The following is a 20,101-nucleotide window of genomic DNA, read 5'->3' on the forward strand; positions in this document are numbered from 1 at the left end:
GGTTTTTGTCTCTGGTTGTTTAGCTGGCACAAGCTGATCAAGCAGTCAGTTTGTTGTTGCTCCTGAAAGCTAGTATTTTGTGACTTGTGACCACAAATCCCACCATTAGAAGTTTACTCCTCTAGATTAGTTACTGTTGTGTTACTAACAGAGTGTACATACAGTCAGAGTGTTTGCTTAAATGTTTATTATGTAAGTATAAGCACAAGATTCAAGGTGTTTTCGTGGTGGCTCATAAATCTAATACTCTCAGCTCAACTTGATTGAAAGTGTTTTATTTCTCTAGTAAAGTGCTTTCTGGGGCAGCCTGATGGTGACTTGTGTCTACTGAATGGAAGAAAAATTCCCTCAGCAGTTGAATCCCTGGTTTGACCCTGTGTCCCTGTGTCTTTTTCTGCTCAAACTGTCTAATAAGGGCAAAAATGGAAAAAAAAAAATAATAAAAAAATCTTTTAAAAAGGCACTTGATGAAGAAGAATGCAGATAAGGAATCAGAGGAGAGCAGCCTGTGGATCCTGCTGGATTTGGGCGTGAAAGTGAGGTTGTGGGCTGATGTAATGTCACTATATTGGTACCCGGAGTGATAAATGTCAAGGTAGAGCTGATGTCTCAATATTGCTCTCTGCAGCCATGATTAATGACGGATGATGGCTGCTGTCAGTTTACAGTGTTGTGTATACTCTTCTCTATGAATGGACGTTGATTTATTGTTGATGCATTGTGTGTGTGTGTGTGTGTGTGTCCGTTTTCAGGCTACTTTTCATAGACACAGAGTTCCGAACGTTGAGGCTGAAAACTGAGGACTCCTCTGCAAGGCAGCACATTCTAACTATTAAACTCAAGTCTAAGGTAAGACACACTCTGTCCTGCACACACGGCAACACACACAGTTTACTGTAAGGACTGGATAAATTTCACACTGAAAATTATTCATCATCAAATGGAATACTCTACAGCGTGATGTTGACCTACAGCCAATCCAAATCCAAACAGGCCGACTTCACCAAACGCATATGGGGATGTTCAATTTGCTGATAGAAAATCAGCGATTTACATCTGTGCCCCTAAATCTAGGTCAAACTGAAGAGGGTGTGGAGAGACATGATAACCCGCTGTGACTGAGATGTAGCACAGATAAAACATCTCCACATAGACCTCAGCATGATGGAAAACCTTCCTCTATGCATAGAGAAAACCAATACACCCACACTCATCTGCATAGCTGCTGTCTCTGCTCACCACGGTCGAGAGAAACCCTTTACCCAGTGTAGGTAAAGGTAAATGGGATGGTCGTGTTGGTGGAATGGTAGCGTATTACAGGGCGTTAGAAATGTTTGCATGTCAGAGATCTCCAGATTGTGTTTAATGACATTTTGTCACTGGAACACAGTCATTTTGGTCGATTTTAATATTGAATTGCAAGAGGCATCTATAGTGGGAAGGGTCCACAGACTTTAACATTATCAAACTATTATAATTTTAAAGTATTTCTCGTTACTTGTAACTTCCTTTAGTAAACTCGAGATCAGCCTGACTGCTTCAGCAAAAATAATTTTAATAGAACTTGTGGTGTAGTGCTACCTGTGTTCACCTTAGAGCAGGGGTGTCAAATCCTGGTCCTCGAGGGCCACAGTCCTGCCACAGTTTTAGATGTTTCCTTCTTCCAACACACCTGATTCAAATGATCAGCTCATCATCAAGCTCTGCAGAAGCCTGATAACGATCCTGATCATTTGAATCAGGTGTGTTGTAAGAGGGACACATCTAAAACATGCAGGACCGTGGCCCTCGAGGACCAGGATTGGACACCCCTGCCTTAGAGTGTCCTCTTCTCAAAAATAAGTTTTGCTTCTATTTTACTTCATTTTGTTGTTCTTTTTTTCCAGAAGTGTGTACTAAGAAGCAAATTTGACATAGCCAGGCTTTCTTCTTGTCATCTCAAACCCTAGTCACAGATAATCTATCAGGCTAGCAGCATTCCTTGTTAACCAGGTTGTCTTCACTGGGCTCTGTGGGTGCTCCCGTAGAAGGGGGGAGTCTCAACTCTCGCACAAAATGGTTCATTCATGTGCCACCTGCTTAAGTTAAAAGGAACAGGTTGTGATAATGGAGAGCTGTGAAGAATATACAAATTTCTAAAACTGCTGCTGCAAACAATGCACGAGAGAAACGCTTGTAGAAAAGTGTTAATCATGCAAGTTACCACATTTGTTTTCCCACTCAGTGCACTCTTAATGCAGTTTCCAACATGACAGCTGCACCTTAAGCTCTGAAACATATATTTGAACATGATACTCAACAAGTGTATTTAGGTGTGATGTTAAATATCAAAATATCACACAAATATCAAATCAAAGTGGAGTTATTGTTAGTGGGGGACTATTCTCTTTAATAGAAAACAGTCGTCTCAGTGACTTTCTAATCTGTGTTGTTTGCATTTTCCACATCGCTAACTGAACGCATGTAGGTTCCCATGGCAACGCAACATATGCAGATTGTGAAACTGATAACTCTAACTTTAGGCTCAATATGTCTTGCTGTTTTTACATTTTATTGTCTGAAGGAGGAAAGTTTCTCTGAGCTTAAGACTCATTTTAAGACACCTTACATTAAAAATATTTTGAATGTCAATCAAATTGCAGCGAGCTACTTAAGGAAGCGATAAATGCAGCTTATAGCTTGTCACACACAGAATAGGAATGGACTTTGTAGTGATGGAGAAGTCTTATTTTGAGCAGTTAAACCTAAAAAAAATGTGCAGTACATGTCATAAATGTCATTTTTTTGTGGAAATAATAGATTAGACACATTTTTTTTTAAGCAGAGTCATTTTTACTGTCTTAATGCAGGACTGGAGAGGACATTTAAAGAATAATTCTTTCCCCATCTGGCTTCTCTTTAGTGTTTTAGATCTCAGTAATTAACTTTGTGACAACAGTGTTAAACTGAAAATATGACCAAAGTTGTCCTGCTAAAATTTTAGGGTCCTCGCATATTAAGTGGTCATGCCTTCTAATGTCACTGGCAGCTGGAGTTATTAGGACTTGAAAATGTACAAAACAAAAGGAAAAAAAACTGTTGAGGTTAAAGTATCAACTCAAAAATACTCTGAAACGGCTAATATGTAAAGGTTATATTTTCATGTGTCTCAGCCCTGCCTTTGACTTCAAAATCTATGTCAACATGAAGCATCTAGTCGCTGGCAGAAGTGGAAGTTGCTCAGAGTGGGGTTGCATATTCTGGGCATAGTGGGTGGTGTAGTGAGGTGGTGCTTACCTAAGCCCAGATGACATCCACTGGGGAAAAGGGAGGGTGGTGGGACCCCACTCTGTGCCCACCTGCCCACCTGGCCCCCCTCTCTCACCCCTCTGGCACCATGTAAAAATAGCTCAGAGCCCTCCCTGTGCTCCAGCTGCTTCCACCAGAACCAGCGCCAGGTCATCCCTCACCATGCACAGCTAGGGAGGAGGCAGCACTGGCACGGACTCATGGAGGTTTGGAAGGCAGGGGAGTGAGAGAGGACGAGAACAAGGGAAGGACGGAGAGTAGTGGGATGGTGAAGGTGAACAGCGAGAGGAAGTCTGGCTCACGTACTGACCAAAGCTTCTTATTGAAGACTTAGTAAGACTTGAGCAACACACGAAGCCAGCGGGCAGTAATGCCAGAGTCTTCTGTAGTGTTTTAAAGAAAAGATGGTTTAAAATAAATAGGCATTGATTGTTGATAACACGGCAAAAACATTTGGGACGAGTGGGATTGCCTTTATTGGAAGGGCTCACTTAAATTTATAGATCCAACATAAAGGTATTTTCCTACAGGTTGCTCTTTGATTTAGATTTTGGATTTAAACAGGATATAATCTTTCAAACTCTTCAATTGTGGAAGATTGACCTCCTACAGCACATGCAGACTGCTGTGGCATGTGGAGAAACCAAAAGCTGCATCTTGTTACTGTTACTAAACTATGATTGGCCAGTTGTTGACAGAACAAGAGGTTTAGTGAATGGTTCATTTCTTCTTTTTTTTAAACCTTGTTAGCATGTTCATATGGTGTTGTCTATGCTGGAAGAGCTGAACATTTCCAGCTTGTAGCTGCAGTGAGCTGATGACAGTCTCTAAACCATAGATTCAGAATGCAGAGGTTTTATACGTAACAAGAACCAATCCTGCCAAACTGCAGATTAGGATTTCGGTGCCATTCTTCTTCTTCAGAACCCTGGTTCTATCATGTAAGGCTGAATAACGCCAATACAACAACTTGCCATTGTGTAGCATAGACGAGTTTTACAATACCTGAGCATAGTTGTAAGTGAGCTGGTGTGCTTGAACTGCAGTGAGCGGGGAGGGGTGGATGAAGTGGAGGTTGGCAGGGAATTCAGAGTCACAGATTGTAAAGACAGAAAAGGTGTAGAGTTACATCTAAGACATTTTAAGGCTGGAAATGATTATTCTCATGGAAAAACTAAACTTCTAAATTTGTAACTTTGACATACAAAGATGAGATGACAAAAGTATGACATGACTAAAACACTTCATAGAATAAAATAGCATGACAAAGACATGACAAAGCATGAGGTTTGTTGGCCTTAACAGTCAAACATTTCTTTATAGTATTTATCTGAATAGGGTATATCGCTTACCAACCAATGCCGCATAACACCTTTAGCACAGTTTTTAAGCTGATTTTAGTAATCTTGCCAACATAGAATGATCATGTGAAAAGGAACTGCTAAAAGGAAAGAACAACATAAATGGCAAATGTATTTTAATACATTATCAAGACAGTTCAAAATTACAGTCCGTGGCCTCCTCTTCCAGATTTTTTTTTTCCACCCAGGGATTCTGAGGATCAGGTAGCTTTTATGTTTCAATAAAGCTTTAATGTATGCTACACAATTAACCCGTCTTCTACACCCACAGCACCCTGTGGAGGCTCCTGAATGCTCAGCTGACCTGCCACTCCCTTTGGCTTTAACATGGACTGCTCAGGTATGTACATCTGTCTACTGTTTTATTTAGACATTTGAAATGCTGCCTTAAGTATTATGGAAGGAATGAAATTGTGAGACAAGAGCAGGGACGCACAAGAAATACTCCTGACGTACTCACCTTTAGCTTCACGTTTCTCACATGACTCCGGTTCCACTGTACAGATGATGAATCACAATAGTGTTGTGTTGATCAGAACAGCATAGAATACATACACTCCATTATTATTAACACTAAGTAAATGGAGAAGTTTGCTCGCACTGACAACATGCTGCTACATTTCACTTGACTAAAGCAAAGTGTTACCGACTGTTACAAACTGAGCATCAACATAACACCAAATATGTTTTTAACATTTACAGATTTTGCATTTAAAGGTCCCTTTTTTGCAGAATAGTAGTGAAAAAACACTAATTGATATTTCAAGTACACTACAATTCTGCACTTATTCCTGCAAAGTTCTTAAACACTTTCCAAATGAAAGTCTTTCTGACAGGAGCTGTGTGTATCGTGCTGAGAAAATCTCTGTCCAGGAGATCCAAAAATCTCACATGGTCTTCATCAACAGATTAAATAAAGTCATCAAATTGTTTTAATGAATTGTAGCTTCTTCTTCTTTTTTTTTTTTTTTTGGAGCGCATTCAGGACTTGTCTTGAAAAAACAAAATTCAGGTTGGTTGTAGACCTTTAAAACAGGACTACATGTGAGTTCTACTTCCTGCCCTTTTATTTTTATAGCAATCTGGCATAGAAACCATCATGCAGATTTTGCTTATCATCATGCTTTCCATAACTAAATTGCTGGATTATTGACTCACCCCCACTTAGAGTCCTATTTAGTTTCATGGTGGCAGACAGTAGTGCTTGTTTCAGCCTTAAATAGCATCTGCAGCTCTCCCATTCAGGCTGTATTCAGTTCATGCTTGGAGCAAAGGGTTAACAACAGTCCTGCTATAGATATCACCTGCATTTAATCATTCAGATTTCACAATAACTGTTTTTTACATGTAGCCCTGTGATAGACTGGTGACCTGTCCAGGGTGTCCCCTGCCTTCGTCCTAAGTCAGCTGGGATAGGCTCCAGCCCCCCGCGACCTTCGTGAGGATTAAGCGGTGTATAGATAATGGATGGATGGATGGATGTTTTTTACATTCTTTTGTCCCCTTCTGTGAGTGACAGTGGGCGAAGCTTGTAGAAGTAGTACTACAACCAGGAACCTAATCATTTTAAAGGCCATAACAAATTACGTTATGAGAAACAGCCGATTGCGTGAAGTGCATAACCTTATTTATGAGTCAAATGTATTTGATACCTTTAAAATTCTTTACTGTTAACCCTCAGAGTTTTGTAATTTGATGTTTTTTTTTAAGCCCTTTGAGATTCAAACTCTGATTAAGGTCTAAATACATACACTTGACTCATCCTTTGCTACCTATTGCATAATTTGACAAAATACATCTCCACCTGCTCTATTAAGACGTTTTCCTTCAGCCCCTTTAAATTTTACTCCACTATAATTGGCATAAAAAGTGCTTTGATGTAAAACCAGCTGTGGGCTCTTTACGTCTCTTTGCCTACTCGTTATTGTTGTTTTGGTTCTTTAACTCCAGCGCTGCTTTTCATCTCTGTCACTGCCTCTGAGTCTGAGTGTCACTTACTCAGTCTCACACACACACATGGATGTCGGATGTCTTCGTTTTTTTTACAGTTACAGTCATATTGTCTACTGCTCTATATCTGAGCATTACACTGAACTGGTCTTCCCTAGTGTGTTGCTAATGTCTACCTTTGTAAAGACCCATTTGAATTTTGGACCATGGGAGTGAGGATTTGTTTGGAGTGTAAAGAGCTGTGGAATGCATATGTCGCACATACGTGTGTGTGTGTTGAGCGACGATGTAGGCAAAAATCAGAGAGAATGGTGAGAAAGAGAATTTGAGGAGAGAAATGCTAGTGTGTGTGTTTGCGTGTGTGTGTGTGTGTTGCCGAGCTGATACATGGCAGGCGTACAGTGAGGACCAGCTTAGAACAGCGCTACCGTATGGAGCCTGTCTGCCTGCTGGGCCGTTGATGGATCTCTCCCACACTGCAACATGAAGTGTGCGTGTGTGTATATGTACATGTGTGTACGTGCCTGCATCTGCGCCAAGTGTGTTTTTTGTCTTGTGTGTGAAGGATGTGTGTGCATGCGCGTGTGTGTGTGTGTGTGTGTGTGTGTGTGTGTGTGTGTGGCAGGGGGAAGGGCCTGTCTGTCGGCAGTCCTGACATGTTCATTTGAATGAGTAATTATTGCCTGCTCTGTTGCAGGGCCAAGACGTGCCACTCTGTGCATTTGTGTGGAACTAGAATGGGAAGCGAAATAAACCTCATTGTGTGTGTGTGTGTGTGTGTCCCCGTGTCTTTTGCGCTTGCAAGCAGCTATAAAGTGTTTTTTAACAACTAAAAAGTGCATGTATTGTGAGATGAAGGAAGTTTTAGGGTGAATAAAAATGTGAGAGGTGTGTGTGACTGGCTGGGTGAACAGTGGACACCAAAGCTCCTGTTGAATACACATCATAGTGTGTTGGTTGTGCTTGTTCTTGATGCAGACAGCCTACTATGTGTACATTTCCTGAATTAAAAACATGGCTATATTGTCCAGGAGAATATGCAAAGGTTGTTAAATGTATTTTGACAGTTAAGCCACACTTAAATAGCTATAGATTTCATAGCATTATCTACACACTATCCGTCCATCCATCCATCCATCCATCCATCCATCCATTATCTATCCATCCATCCATCCATCCATCCATCCATCCATCCATCCATTATCTACACACCGCTTAATCCTCGCGAGGGTCACGGGGGAGCTGGAGCCTATCCCAGCTGACTTAGAACCCAGAGAGAACCCACGCTACATGGGGAGAACATGCAAACCCAATGCAAAAAGATCCTGGGTGTCCTCACCGGGATGTGAACCGGCAACCTTCTTGCTGCGAGGCAATGGTGCTAACCACCGCTCCACCTTGCAGCCCACAAGTACACTAGTTAAGCAAAAAAAGAAGACAGATTTTATATGATAGAACTATGGATTTTGATCTATCCATTCATTAGCTATACCACTTTATCCCAAAGAGTGTCACGGGGGCTAAAGCCAATCCCAGCTGACACTGGACCAGCGGTACAGTACAGCCTGGACAGGTCCACCATCTATCACAGGGCTAAAACTACAGATATGCAGTACAGAGTGAAGGCAAAAACGTACTTGAAATCCCCACAGGGGCCTCACTAAAGTCACAGTTATGCAGTTAGGTTTTAGTCTTTAGTTGGCCATCCTTTAGCTTTTAGAGCAGCTGGACAACATCTGGCCATAGAATCAAGCAGTTTCTATAACAGCTGTGGTCAAAGTTCTGTCCATGTTACGGCCAGCAAAGCTTTCAGCTAATCTACACCACAGCATAGACGAGCTGAAATGTTTTTCACCATGGATGCTCTATGGGATTTAGGTCAGGGCTCTGGGAGGTCCATTCTAATGCTTTGATTTTGTCTTGGGCAAAATGTTTTTCAGCAGATGGCTGCTATGCATAAGATCATTTTATACAGAGAAATGAACTTCTGTTGTGTGAATGATTTTTATTTTTTTGGCTTTTTTTTTTTTTCTTTTTCAGTCTGCATCCATACTTCCTCAGTACATTGGTGCTCCTTGTGCTTTACCTCCTCAATGCAATGTTGTGGGAATTCTTCACCTGGCTTTATACATGCAAATGTTCTACTGTCAGATCGATGTAGGCTAATTTGGACTTCCAACAACAGAATCTGTCAGCGCAAGTTCTTCTAGAAATTTGAAAATTTGAGTAAAGTTGACTAAAAGAAGTGGCTATTCAGTTAACATCCAATACCATGTTTCTTAGCCCTGGGTTATTCCAGTTGGGGTTGATTGGAGTGCTAATGAACCAGTTTTCTACCTCCTAGACCTTCCAGATAATCAGTGTTATTTGCTTCTTCTGTGAGAGGGGAGAATGTTTTGGCTGTTCTGTGTAAATAAACAGTAAAAATCTGAATTTCACATGTAAATGACATTATGAGTCAGGATCAGCATTTAAGCTTGAGTGTTCCTCAGATAGTTCTGTAAGACACTGAAAACACATTTTACTTTGTTGGCCTGTGTTTATCGCAAAAAAAAAAAAAAGCAATACAGAAAGCCAGTCTCGCTGACATACTTTATAAACCACTAATTAACAATCACTTTACCTGATTGTGCTCTGCGCTTCATGTTTTGCATACAGATTACAGTGGGCATGCCTACAGTCCCTTATAACATATTTACATTTAGCTTCTAACGCATATATTCACACAGCAACAACTCACACGGCCACATCATGTGTGTTCTCTTGCAATTCTAAAAAGATAGGATGGCAGTAGTCTGGGGTATTTCTACAATAGCGAGTGAATAATAATAGCTGCTCAATGAGAGAAGAAGTTACAAAAAAAAGGGTTAAAAACTGTGAAGTTTAACAGCATCTGAGCAAAGAGGAGTGAATTCTTTCAGCCCGACTGCTTTCAGGAGCTAAATTGAGGTCAGTCAGAGATATCATAAATAGATAAAGAGGACTGATTGAGATGGCCAATTAGCAAATCTCAGCTCAGATTCAGTCTCTTTCATACTTTCCTAGAGTCTTCCGCTCTCACTCATGTTCTTCTCTCAGATGCAGCAGGAATTCAATTACCAGCTCTTCTTCCTTTTTTTTTTTTTTTTCTTCTTTCTGAACTGGGCCTAGCGTAGTTATCCTGAGCTGTAACCATAATCATACCTCTGGCATTAATTGGGCTGTAATTGCTGAGGCTCTCAGCACCTGGACGATGCTTAATTGTGTGCACTGTGCTGGCACAATGACCCATAATTTTTGGTTCATTTTTTCCCCTAATTTTTTCCCTCTCATTCCATCTGTATTCCTCTCCCACACCTTTATCAGCCTCCCTTTCTCTTCTCTGTGTGTGTGTATGCATGTGAACATGTGTGTGCGCCTTAAGTTGTTACAGTTTTTACCTACTGGTCATTTGCTATCTGCACTTCCAGTTCAATCCAGTTTCCTCTAATGAAACGTGGCAGTAGGGGACCTCTGCATTTACATTCACAGCTTTTCAGTGTTCTCCAACCAGCTAGTAATGAAATAATGGAAATATGGAATTATCCACAATAATGGAATGTGAAAATTAATTGATTATCTCTCTGTGGCTGAGCATGATGCAGCTGGGATGTGGATCAACACATCCAAATCAGAGACCATAGTACTCTCTCAGAAGAGGGTGGTAGAATTCCCTCAGGTGAAGGGGCAGAGCCTATCACGTGAAGAAGTTTATCTTGTGTCTTTTGGTCTTGTTTGAGTGATGGGAAAAGGGAATATAAGATCAACCATAGGTTTGGTGGAGCTTATGCAGTGATGTAGTGGTTATACCCAACCCTACTGGTGAATAGGGAGATGAACTCTAAGGCAAAGCTCACAATTCGCTCTACGTCCCTATATGGTTGTGAATTTTGGGGAAATGACTAGAAGATAAAGATGACAAATACAAGCAGCTTGAATATTTTTTCTCTATGGGGTGGCTTGGCATATTCTGTGAGATTGGATGAGAAGTTTAGAAATCTCTGAGGAGCTCAGAGCACATCCACTGCTTCTCCACATTGAGAGGAGGCAGTTATAAAGACACCCCTTGAGCACCTCCCTGTAGAGGTCCACCTGGCACAAAGCCCTGGGGTCAAGAGTTCAGAGACTGTGCCAGTGAAAATCAAAAACTATTACAACGGGGCTGCAAGGTGACTCGGTGGATAGCACTGTTGCCTCACAGCAAGAATGTCACCGGTTCGTGTCCTGGTGGGGGCACCAGGGTTTCTCCAGCTTCTAGTCTTTATGCTAAGTTAAGATAACTTTAGTCCAGATCTGTACTGACACAAACATTAGACTGTCATTAACCCTCCTATTGTCTTTGAGGTCAGTTTGACTCCATTCAATGTTTAACATCTCTAAATAAGTCATTGACGTCATTTTTTTCAGTTTTCTTTAAAGGGCTATTTACACGTAACCTTGGTTAACAATTTTATTTATGGTATTTTCTGAAGGTTTAAATTGCTGGGGTCAAATTAAACCCAGGGGCTGCAAGGTGGCTTGGTGGGTAGCATCGTTGCCTCGCAGCAAGAAGGTCACCGGTTCGCATTACTACACCGGGATCTTTCTGTGTGGAGTTTGCATGTTCTCCACGTGCAGCGTGGGTTCTCTCCGGGTTCTCCAGCTTCCTCCCACACAGTCCAACAACATGCTGAGGTTAATTGGTGATTGTAAATTGTCCGTAGGTGTGAATGTGAGTGTGCTTGGTTGTCTGTCTCTAAGTGTAGCCCTGCACTAGAAAGGATTAAACGGTGTATAGATAATGGATGGATGGAAATTGAACCCAAGGATAAAAGATGTCAGTAAATTTGAAGGTAATAGGAGGGTTAACCTTCTCATCTAACTTACAAAAAGAAAGTAGCTGTTTTTCCTGAAGTACTGAGGAAAAACAACATCTTTCTATTTTATGATGTCTGCAAATAAATCAAATTCTGGAGTGTTACCAACTTGCAGTCATACAAATGACACCTCCACTTAGAACCATATAACAGAACCTTAACTGACTGCTGCTGCAGAATTACTCTCACCTCTGTAACTAACCGCTGTGCCTCCTCTGGTCTGGTTTTCTAGAGTACTCTGAAGCAGCTCCACAGCCAGTTTCTGCTGGTTCTGGAGTCTCTGACAGAGTTCTGGGATGTTCTGGATGAGATTGACAACAAGACTTGGATTCTGGAGCCAGAAAAGCCCTGCCAGTCCGACACCATGAGGCGAATTGCCATCGGTACAGTTTAACACGTTGGATGCTAACTCTGGATGTCAGGCACTACACAGTATATGCACCGCACATTGTCTCTTTGGACTTCACAGGTTAATGTTGACCACGCAACTGAATATCACACCTACGCCGATACTTATCAGTCCATATGATAAGGGAGTAACAAGTGTGTCCCCGTCTGTGTGTGCAGGAAACAACATATCCATCAAAGTGGAGGTGGATCCCAGACACCCAAAGATGCTGCCAGAGTGCTGCCTGCTGGGAGCAGAGCATGGTGGGTAGGACCCCAGAGACATGGCAACACTTCAAAGTGTGTTTTCAGGCAGTGCAAGAGCATAAGAAGTGTATCTGCACTATTACACCCCCAAAACTGACACACCGTATTATAGCATGGGAAATCCTCTCCTCATTATAATACACTTATTGAGTAGCTGTGAGGGTTGTGAGCAACATTTAAGCTACTTTTAGGGTTTTCAGGTGACAAAGCCAGGTGACAGTGATGAAAAGAATCAACAGCTGACAGAAACAGAGTGTCTGGTCAGCAGTTGTCCGCTTCCTCATGAAATAGGCGACAACTCCTCCGTCGGGGTCACGCAATGTAGCAAACATTACAGCTTCTCTAATCTTAGACTGTCTGATGAGTTTTTTCAGTCTCAGGTCAGCAGGTCAGCTGTCAAGTAGGACTGATGGAATCTACTCTGGAATCATAACCAGACCCTCCCCACACACACACACACACACACACCGAAAAACAGTTTAAATGCGTGTATTTATTGTAACCCAGAAAATAGCACGTGCAAATCTGTGCCTTCCTCATTTCTAACAAAGGAATAATAAGCCTGTCTCTCTGTATTATTAACACACTGAAACAGAACTGAGATTTCATTGCATTTACATCTCAAAGCACATAAATGCAGCAAACAAAACATCTGCTCTTGTTTGAGGGACACTGTTCTTTGTTGCTGTAGCTTTGATGAATGCTCAGTTATTTCTTTTTTTTTGAAGATTAACACAATTAGCATTCGTAAATCAATATATAAATTAAGCCATGTATTTATTTTTCAACAACGAGCAGGAGGAGGTTTTGTTTTTTTTGTTTTTTTTCGGGCTGTGAACAGCTCCAACAAGCTCCACTAAAATCTGGGCCAGGATCTGTGCAGAGGTGGCAAAACCCGGGTAAAAATAAAATAATAGTAATAATAATGTTCACTTGCTTTTTACTGTGACACACACTCTGGCTTTTAGCGACTGTCAGTGACACTGCTTCGAGAGATTATAATGAGAAATCCAGTCTGTAAAATCTGTCAGAAAGGGGAGACAGATATAGAACTCTAAAAATCAGTAACTTGACAAAAAAAAAAAAAAGCAAATTCATGTGTTAAATGTCATCAAAACTGGAAAATCACTACAAATGTTTCATGGGATTCTACTTGCAAATCCAACGACTGCTACAGTTTTATTCAATCCATTGATTTCAGTCATAAAGTTTGCTGTGACTTGGGCCTGTGTCCTAATAAAGGGACCCAAGTAGAGCTATTTTATGTCTCGGGTTGTTTGACATCATTTATGTGGACAGTGACATTTGTTTAAACAGGCTAAGCAATTGTTAGCCTGACCGATTGTCAGATCTCAAATTTAGTAGGTGTTTTTCTGATTTTTTACACAGCACAAGTAACAGCCATGAACATCCATCCATTATCTATGCACCACTTAATCCTCACTAGGGTCATGGGGGGCTGGAGTCTATCCCAGCTGACTCAGGGTGAAGGCAGGGGACACCCTGGACAGGTCACCAGTCTATCACAGGGCCACACGTAGAGACAGACAACCAAGCACACTCACATTCACACCTACGGACAATTTAGAATCACCAATTAACCTCAACATGTTTTTGAACTGTGGGAGGAAGCCGGAGAACCCGGAGAGAAACCACGCTGCACGGGGAGAACATGCAGACTCCACACAAAAAGATCCCAGGTGTCCGCGAACCGGCGACCTTCTTGCTGCGAGGCAACAATGCTAACCACGGAGTCATCTGGCAGCCCCTATACATGAACACTGAAGGATAAAAGTTGAAAAGTTCTCCTTTAATTAAACATATCTAAAACATTACTGAACAAAGGCTTTTCAGTGAAGTTTTGTCTTGGAGTTTATGTTCCAAATTTAAATATCAGGATTTTCTTTGTTCATGTTGGTAATCGTAACAATATATCGTGTATAGGAACCAGCCTTGGAGAACCCATACTGTTTGACCCCTATTTGTTTGTCTGTTTACAAGCCAGATTATGCAAAGAAGAGAGGTGTAGCATCTCTAAAGGCAGAACACGTTAAATTTAGTGCAGGTCTAGGGGACTGTCCTTGACATCCGCTTTAAGGATCATATCGTCTTTAAAATCTCTCAGAAGTAAAAAAAATAATTGGAGGTTAATGTCACTAATTCTTTAGAAAAACAGTGATCAATAACCCGACTAATTGTTCCATCACAAATTGCCGGTTCGCAGCCTGTATCACTGCAAGCATGTGTGTATCCCGCCTGTTTTCACATAATACTCCACCAGGCAAGGATCAGCCCAGGCAATAAAGTACAAATTTAGTGTGTGCCACCATTACCCAGATCAGATCAGTGAAAAGCCATCAGGCATGGATGAAAAAGGAATTGCACTTCTTCTTCTAATCTCCGCGCGTCTCAGCCTCGACCAGACTGGTTGTGTTGACTGTTGTGTGTTGTCATGTCAGAGGACTTGCTTCCAGAATGGCACGTTTTCATTCGCACCACACTGACACCGGCGCCAGCCTGCGAGCTTGGGCTCCAGCTTTCTATTTAAGTCCCCGTCAATTGTCGGCCATTGTTTCTGTAAACCCAAGGTCACGCAACTCCTAGCCTGTTGCCTAGCAATGCAACTCAAAAGATATTAAACACATGCACACTTCAGCCACCAAGACGGGAGGCAGGCGGCGACCCTCAAATACGGGGGGTCGCGCAGAAATATTGCTTTTTGCATGTAGGAATAACAAATAGTGAAAGTGATGAGTGCTGCACGGAGACAAAGCTCCCCTGTGGAACAGAGGAAGCGATGATGGTTCATATCTGACAGCGGTGACGCCGCCGTCTGTGGTGAACCGGGCTGTTGTCAAATAGGAGACGCCGTTTGAGGGTATGCAGAGTGTGTGTGTTTTTTTATATACACAGACTGTCTAATTTTCCAAGGCTTACGTACAATAATAGCGTATCTGCAGATTCTTAGAATGTGTGACATGGTGTCATATTTAAGGCTGGTATTATTATTAGAATTTACATCCTGTACCTAATAATTGCTTTTGTTTTGTCGTTGCAGTCGTGACTCCGCTGAGGAATAAGCTGAATGCCAACATGCACTTGTGGTAAGATTGTGTGCTTCGGTGTGGGGTTTGGACCGGGTGAGCATCCAATAGAATCATTTGTTTTTAAAGCAGAATATCCTAATTATGTGATCGTCAGTTACTGTTTTCTAAACATTGTCAAGGTAGCATTCAAACTGTCTTATTGAGAGTTCAGGTGGAGGAATTTAGTGGATTTCGTGTATGACAGACACACACGACTATATATCAGTTTGATTATTTTATGTGATCTTAGGTTATTGTCAACAAATCAAATGGACAAAACAAAACCAGCAATGTGTTGCTCCATCTACTCAATACTGATTTCTCACCCAATCTGTGGCTCATTTATGAGAATGGAAGAGTTTAAAGCTGCATTTGCTTCGACCACTACGACCATGTCTAACGTAAAAGCAGTCACTTTTAACCACAGAGAAATATCATCAGACTCTGGACTTTCCATTGAGCGTTTTAGTATCTTTCTGGCTGTTGTTTTGGTTCATTGACCGAGCATTCTGCTTCAGTCTCATCAGCCTTGTTTCCAGCAGCAACAAGCATTCGTTTTCAGCTAGAAAAGCGTAGATGGACCCACTGCACGCTACCTGCCCAGCACCCAACAGCAGACGGACCCAGTCAGTAAACAGCTGGTGAACATGGTGGAGCATTAAGGAGCTAAAGAGCCACAGTCAGGATTTCCAGAGTCAACATCGACTCCAGGGTGGGTTAACAGTTCAAGAAAACAGATGCAAATGCATTTAAAAGGGAAAAAAAAGGCAGTGTGCTTATTAGCCATCTGTTTGTCTAGTAAAAATACAAAAGGACAGCAGTGTGATACATGTGCAACCAGACAAGCTTTTTATTTTATATGCTAACCATAATCAGCCGCCTAACACATAAACTAAATAAACTGAACAAATAAATACCATTTGATGCACCAGCTACACATCGTCTTAATCTGATATCAGAAGTGCCAGAGCCTGTTGAAATGAATACACGAGGCAGCCAAGTCATTAGAGAATGCATTATTTGAAATCAAAATGAAAATGTAACTTTAAAAACAATTCTGGCTTTTCAGTCAGACAATGTTTTCCTGCTCTACAATGTAGGATACTGACTTCTGAGATTTAGTGAATGACCAGTGATGCTTCAACAAAAACACAGCTTCAAGTCAAAGTCAGTGTTGCTCTGTGTGTGTTGGATGTATGAATCTATGCATGATCAGCCAATTGCACTAAGCAAAAAATAAAATAGTGCAGGTATAAAAAATGTGGTTTCATTAATCCACTGAACTCCAAGCAGCTACTAAGTGTTTTTTTCACTCCTGGCACATTTTTACACACTCTGGGTTAATTTTTTACTTCAACATAAAGTCGTGCACCTCTATGGAAACAGCAACACCTAGACAAACTAGAAATAGAGAACTGAAAATGTTCCTTGTGCTGTATGACACTGTTGTAATTCCATAAATCACAAATGAAGGAAAAATTTGACTTTCTTTCGTTTATGTTGCAAAAAGTAATAAAACCTGCAATCAACATGCACAGATTTTTTCCACGTGCCCACAGCTGTTCCAACACTGGGAAACACGATGACTCTACATGTTCTAGATATTTTAATACATGCTTTTTTAATTTATGTCCAGACTTTTCTCCTGTGCTGTTTAAACACAGCCTGCAGTTCAGCTATAAAGTCCCTAAAGTTTGGTCACATGACCATTGGCCACAGCTGAGTCAGCCATGGCTTCACGGTTTCACCAAGGTGTGCAGGAGTGTTTTTGGTTTTGTTTTTTTTCCCCCCCAGAGAATCTGGTTTGTATTTGGGGCTGCAAGGTGGAGTGATGGTTAGCACTGTTGCCTCACAGCAAGAAGGTCGCCGATTCATGTCCTAGTGAGGACACCCGGGATCTTTCTGCGTGGAGTTTGCATGTTCTCCCCGTGCAGCGTGGGTTCTCCGGCTTCCTCCCAAAATCATGTTGAGGTTAATTGGTGATTCTAAATTGTCCGTAGGTGTGAATGTGAGTGTGCTTGGTTGTCTGTCTCTAAGTGTGGCCCTGTGATAGACTGGTGACCTGTCCAGGGTGTCCCCTGCCTTCACCCTAAGTCAGCTGGGATAGACTCCAGCCCCCCATGACCCTAGTGAGGATTAAGTGGTGTATAGATAATGGATGGATGGATGGTTTGTATTTGGCAAATTATTAGATGAGACATCAAGTGATTTTAATGTAATATGATTTTAAACTTGGATTTGGTATAACTTTACAGACGGAAGGGCAGTTAAAAGAAAATTAAAAATCCAAGAATTGTCTCAGTTTTTTACTGTTTCTGGCTGATAAATAGTTTAATTTTGCTTTTTTTTTTAATGACATGTCTTTTAAACACATTGGAACGTTTTTGGGGTTCAGAAGTTTAACAAAAAGTCTTATTTTTTCCCTTGTTGGTTCCTGTAGTTTTCACAAAAAAAGGAACCAATAGTATCAGTAAATAGTCAGTAATTAGCAGGATAGCTGAATAAGGCTAGAAACGAGGCTTGCAGCCTACGTGGTAAATCACCATATGCATGCATTGAGGCAGGAACGGAACACTTCAGAAGTTTCTTGGCAATCAATAAAGTTCTATCTAATCTAATCATCTGGTTTTTCAGTTTTCTCCAGGACCAAAGTAAATCAGTGATACTTGTCAAAGGTAACGAAAGGACCTGTTAACATGGTAGCTAATTCTGCATCGCTCGTTTTCAAAATGCAAACAAGTAGGTTAAAAAGTGAGTCAGTGTAGCTGACTGTAGTCATGGTCACATTATGTTGCTTATCGCCTGTTTTGTAGATGCTTTCATACAAAATCACAAAATAAGGAAGTTCCATTCAGAGTCTTTCCTCCAACTTCAAGCCACTTCATATGTAACAAACTGCTGGTTTTGTTTTTTTTCCATATTTGTAGGTTTCTTTGTATCTTTACATCCCACAGCATTGCCAGTGTCTGACTGGAACCCTGCATACCAGCTCAACCACTCTGAGGGCACAGAACCATCTGATTATCACTCAGGGCGAGAAAAAAAAAAACATAATTACTCTTCATTTTGAACCGAAGTGCAGATTTTAAATTTCACCACAGGTTATAACATTTGCCTCCCTGCATGACACATCTCATGAAATTCTCCCTCCACTTCCTTTTTATATACCAATGGTGAAAGTCTCCTAATCATCCCTCAGTGTCTTTGCAGGCTCATTTGCATGTGGTTAATTAGTGTGTGAAGGAGCTGTCTGTGGTCTGCTGGCAGGAACCCGGACTCCAGCGTCTTGCACAACCTCCGGGATGTTTTGGAGATCGAATTCCCGTCACCTGCCACCCACGAAAAATCTGTATGTCACACAGTTGCCCCCTTTTCCATTTCAAACATGTCCATTCCCATCACGGTTACGTCTAGGAGCTGTGTGAGTGTGTTTACATGTATGCATTCATCCTGCTGTTTGTGTGTCTGTTTCAGCTTCAAGTTATAAGGGGGCGGACGTACACCGCTGCCTATTTTTCTGTCTATTTCCATATTTTTCTTTCTCTGTGTTGTGTTTTTTTCTAAGAGGTGGGCACAAATTCCCCTTTAATTGGGTTGTTTACACATAAGATCATTAGAATAACAAAGATGGCAGAATTCTCTGCGCTATCAAACTGCTTTAATCACGCAAAACCATTTATCTCTCTCTCTTTTTTTTAAAACACTCTTTCTTTCCCCTCTCCTCTCTGCGGATGGGTTGAAAGGGCGTTGTGTTTATCCGCTGTCGCTGCGGTGATTAATGCCTCAGCTTCATTAACATTCAGAGGAGTGCAAAAAAGTTGAGTTGACCAGATGTTGATTTTTTATTTATTTTTTTTTTTTGCCTGCCATCCTCTCTCTCTCTTAATGGATAGCTCCAGAAAGAAAAAGGAAAAAAAAATAAATCAGGAGCTTCTCATTACGCCAAAATGCAAACGAGAGCAGAGAGAAAGTGTGTGTTGAAGGTGTGATGGTGGGACGAGAGAGGCCGAGGAAACTCCCGCTGCTGCAGGGTGATGTCTGCTGCTGGAGGTTTTACAAGAGGGCGGTTTATCACTAAGTGCTTACTGAAGCGCTGCCTGAATTTTCAGCATCTGTGAACACAATATGTGTAAAAAAAAAAAAAAAAAAAGCATGTAAGAAAGAATGCTGAATATCTGCAGTCATTGTTTTCTGTGTGTGTGTGTGTGTGTGTAGGATTTGAGTGTTGAGTGTGGCATCTGTTACTCCTATCGTCTTGAAGCTGCCATCCCTGATCAGGTGTGTAATGACCCTCGCTGTGGCCAGCCCTTCCACCAGGCCTGTCTCTATGAGGTATGGACACACACACACACACACACTGAGCAGCTCCCACAGAGTTTCACTTCTACGTCAGCAGGCTTCCCTCCACTTCAGAGACACACTTCAGTGCTGAATAATGAAACGTGAGGACAAGAATAGACAGATGTTTTCACATCAGCTTTCCATAATACATTATGAAGGAAGTAGTGGGCGGGGCTTTCTCAAACCTTTAACTGTCCATCAGCGCACGTCGTTTTTCATTTTAAAATGATATGTCATGGTTCAGCACTGGCCTTTTAGTTACAACTGGATATGAACTGTTTGGGAGAATTTGATATGAAGGTTTCAAACTGTACTGGTGTATAATAAGCAAACTCCTGAGTTTGTAGATTCTTTTGAAGCCAAAAGAAAGTTTCAGTAGTTTTTCTTTATTATATTTTTTTTATGAGAAAGCAGCTCATTACACCAAGAGCCTGTATTTTTCAAACTTCACTTGTCATAATGTAGGTGGACACACCATTAGACACCACACATATTAATTTTTAATGTTACAAATTGTTACTAAACTATTACTACGTGCAGCGTATCT

At 41.3% G+C, this 20,101-nt stretch overlaps 1 protein-coding gene across 1 annotated transcript in view; it reads left to right on the top strand.

Moving 5' to 3' along the window:
* Positions 1-20,101, top strand: part of fancl (FA complementation group L) — a 33,593-nt gene that overhangs the window by 10,845 nt on the left and 2,647 nt on the right. The window contains exons 6-12 of the mRNA XM_008280984.1: positions 753-849; positions 4,921-4,989; positions 11,706-11,856; positions 12,041-12,124; positions 15,186-15,231; positions 18,481-18,562; positions 19,429-19,545. Of these exons, the coding sequence (XP_008279206.1) occupies positions 753-849; positions 4,921-4,989; positions 11,706-11,856; positions 12,041-12,124; positions 15,186-15,231; positions 18,481-18,562; positions 19,429-19,545 (646 nt within the window). The remainder of the gene's footprint in view (positions 1-752; positions 850-4,920; positions 4,990-11,705; positions 11,857-12,040; positions 12,125-15,185; positions 15,232-18,480; positions 18,563-19,428; positions 19,546-20,101) is intronic.

The sequence above is a fragment of the Stegastes partitus genome, unplaced genomic scaffold, assembly GCF_000690725.1.
Source record: "Stegastes partitus isolate 25-593 unplaced genomic scaffold, Stegastes_partitus-1.0.2 Scaffold217, whole genome shotgun sequence".
NCBI classification, from domain to species: domain Eukaryota; kingdom Metazoa; phylum Chordata; class Actinopteri; family Pomacentridae; genus Stegastes; species Stegastes partitus.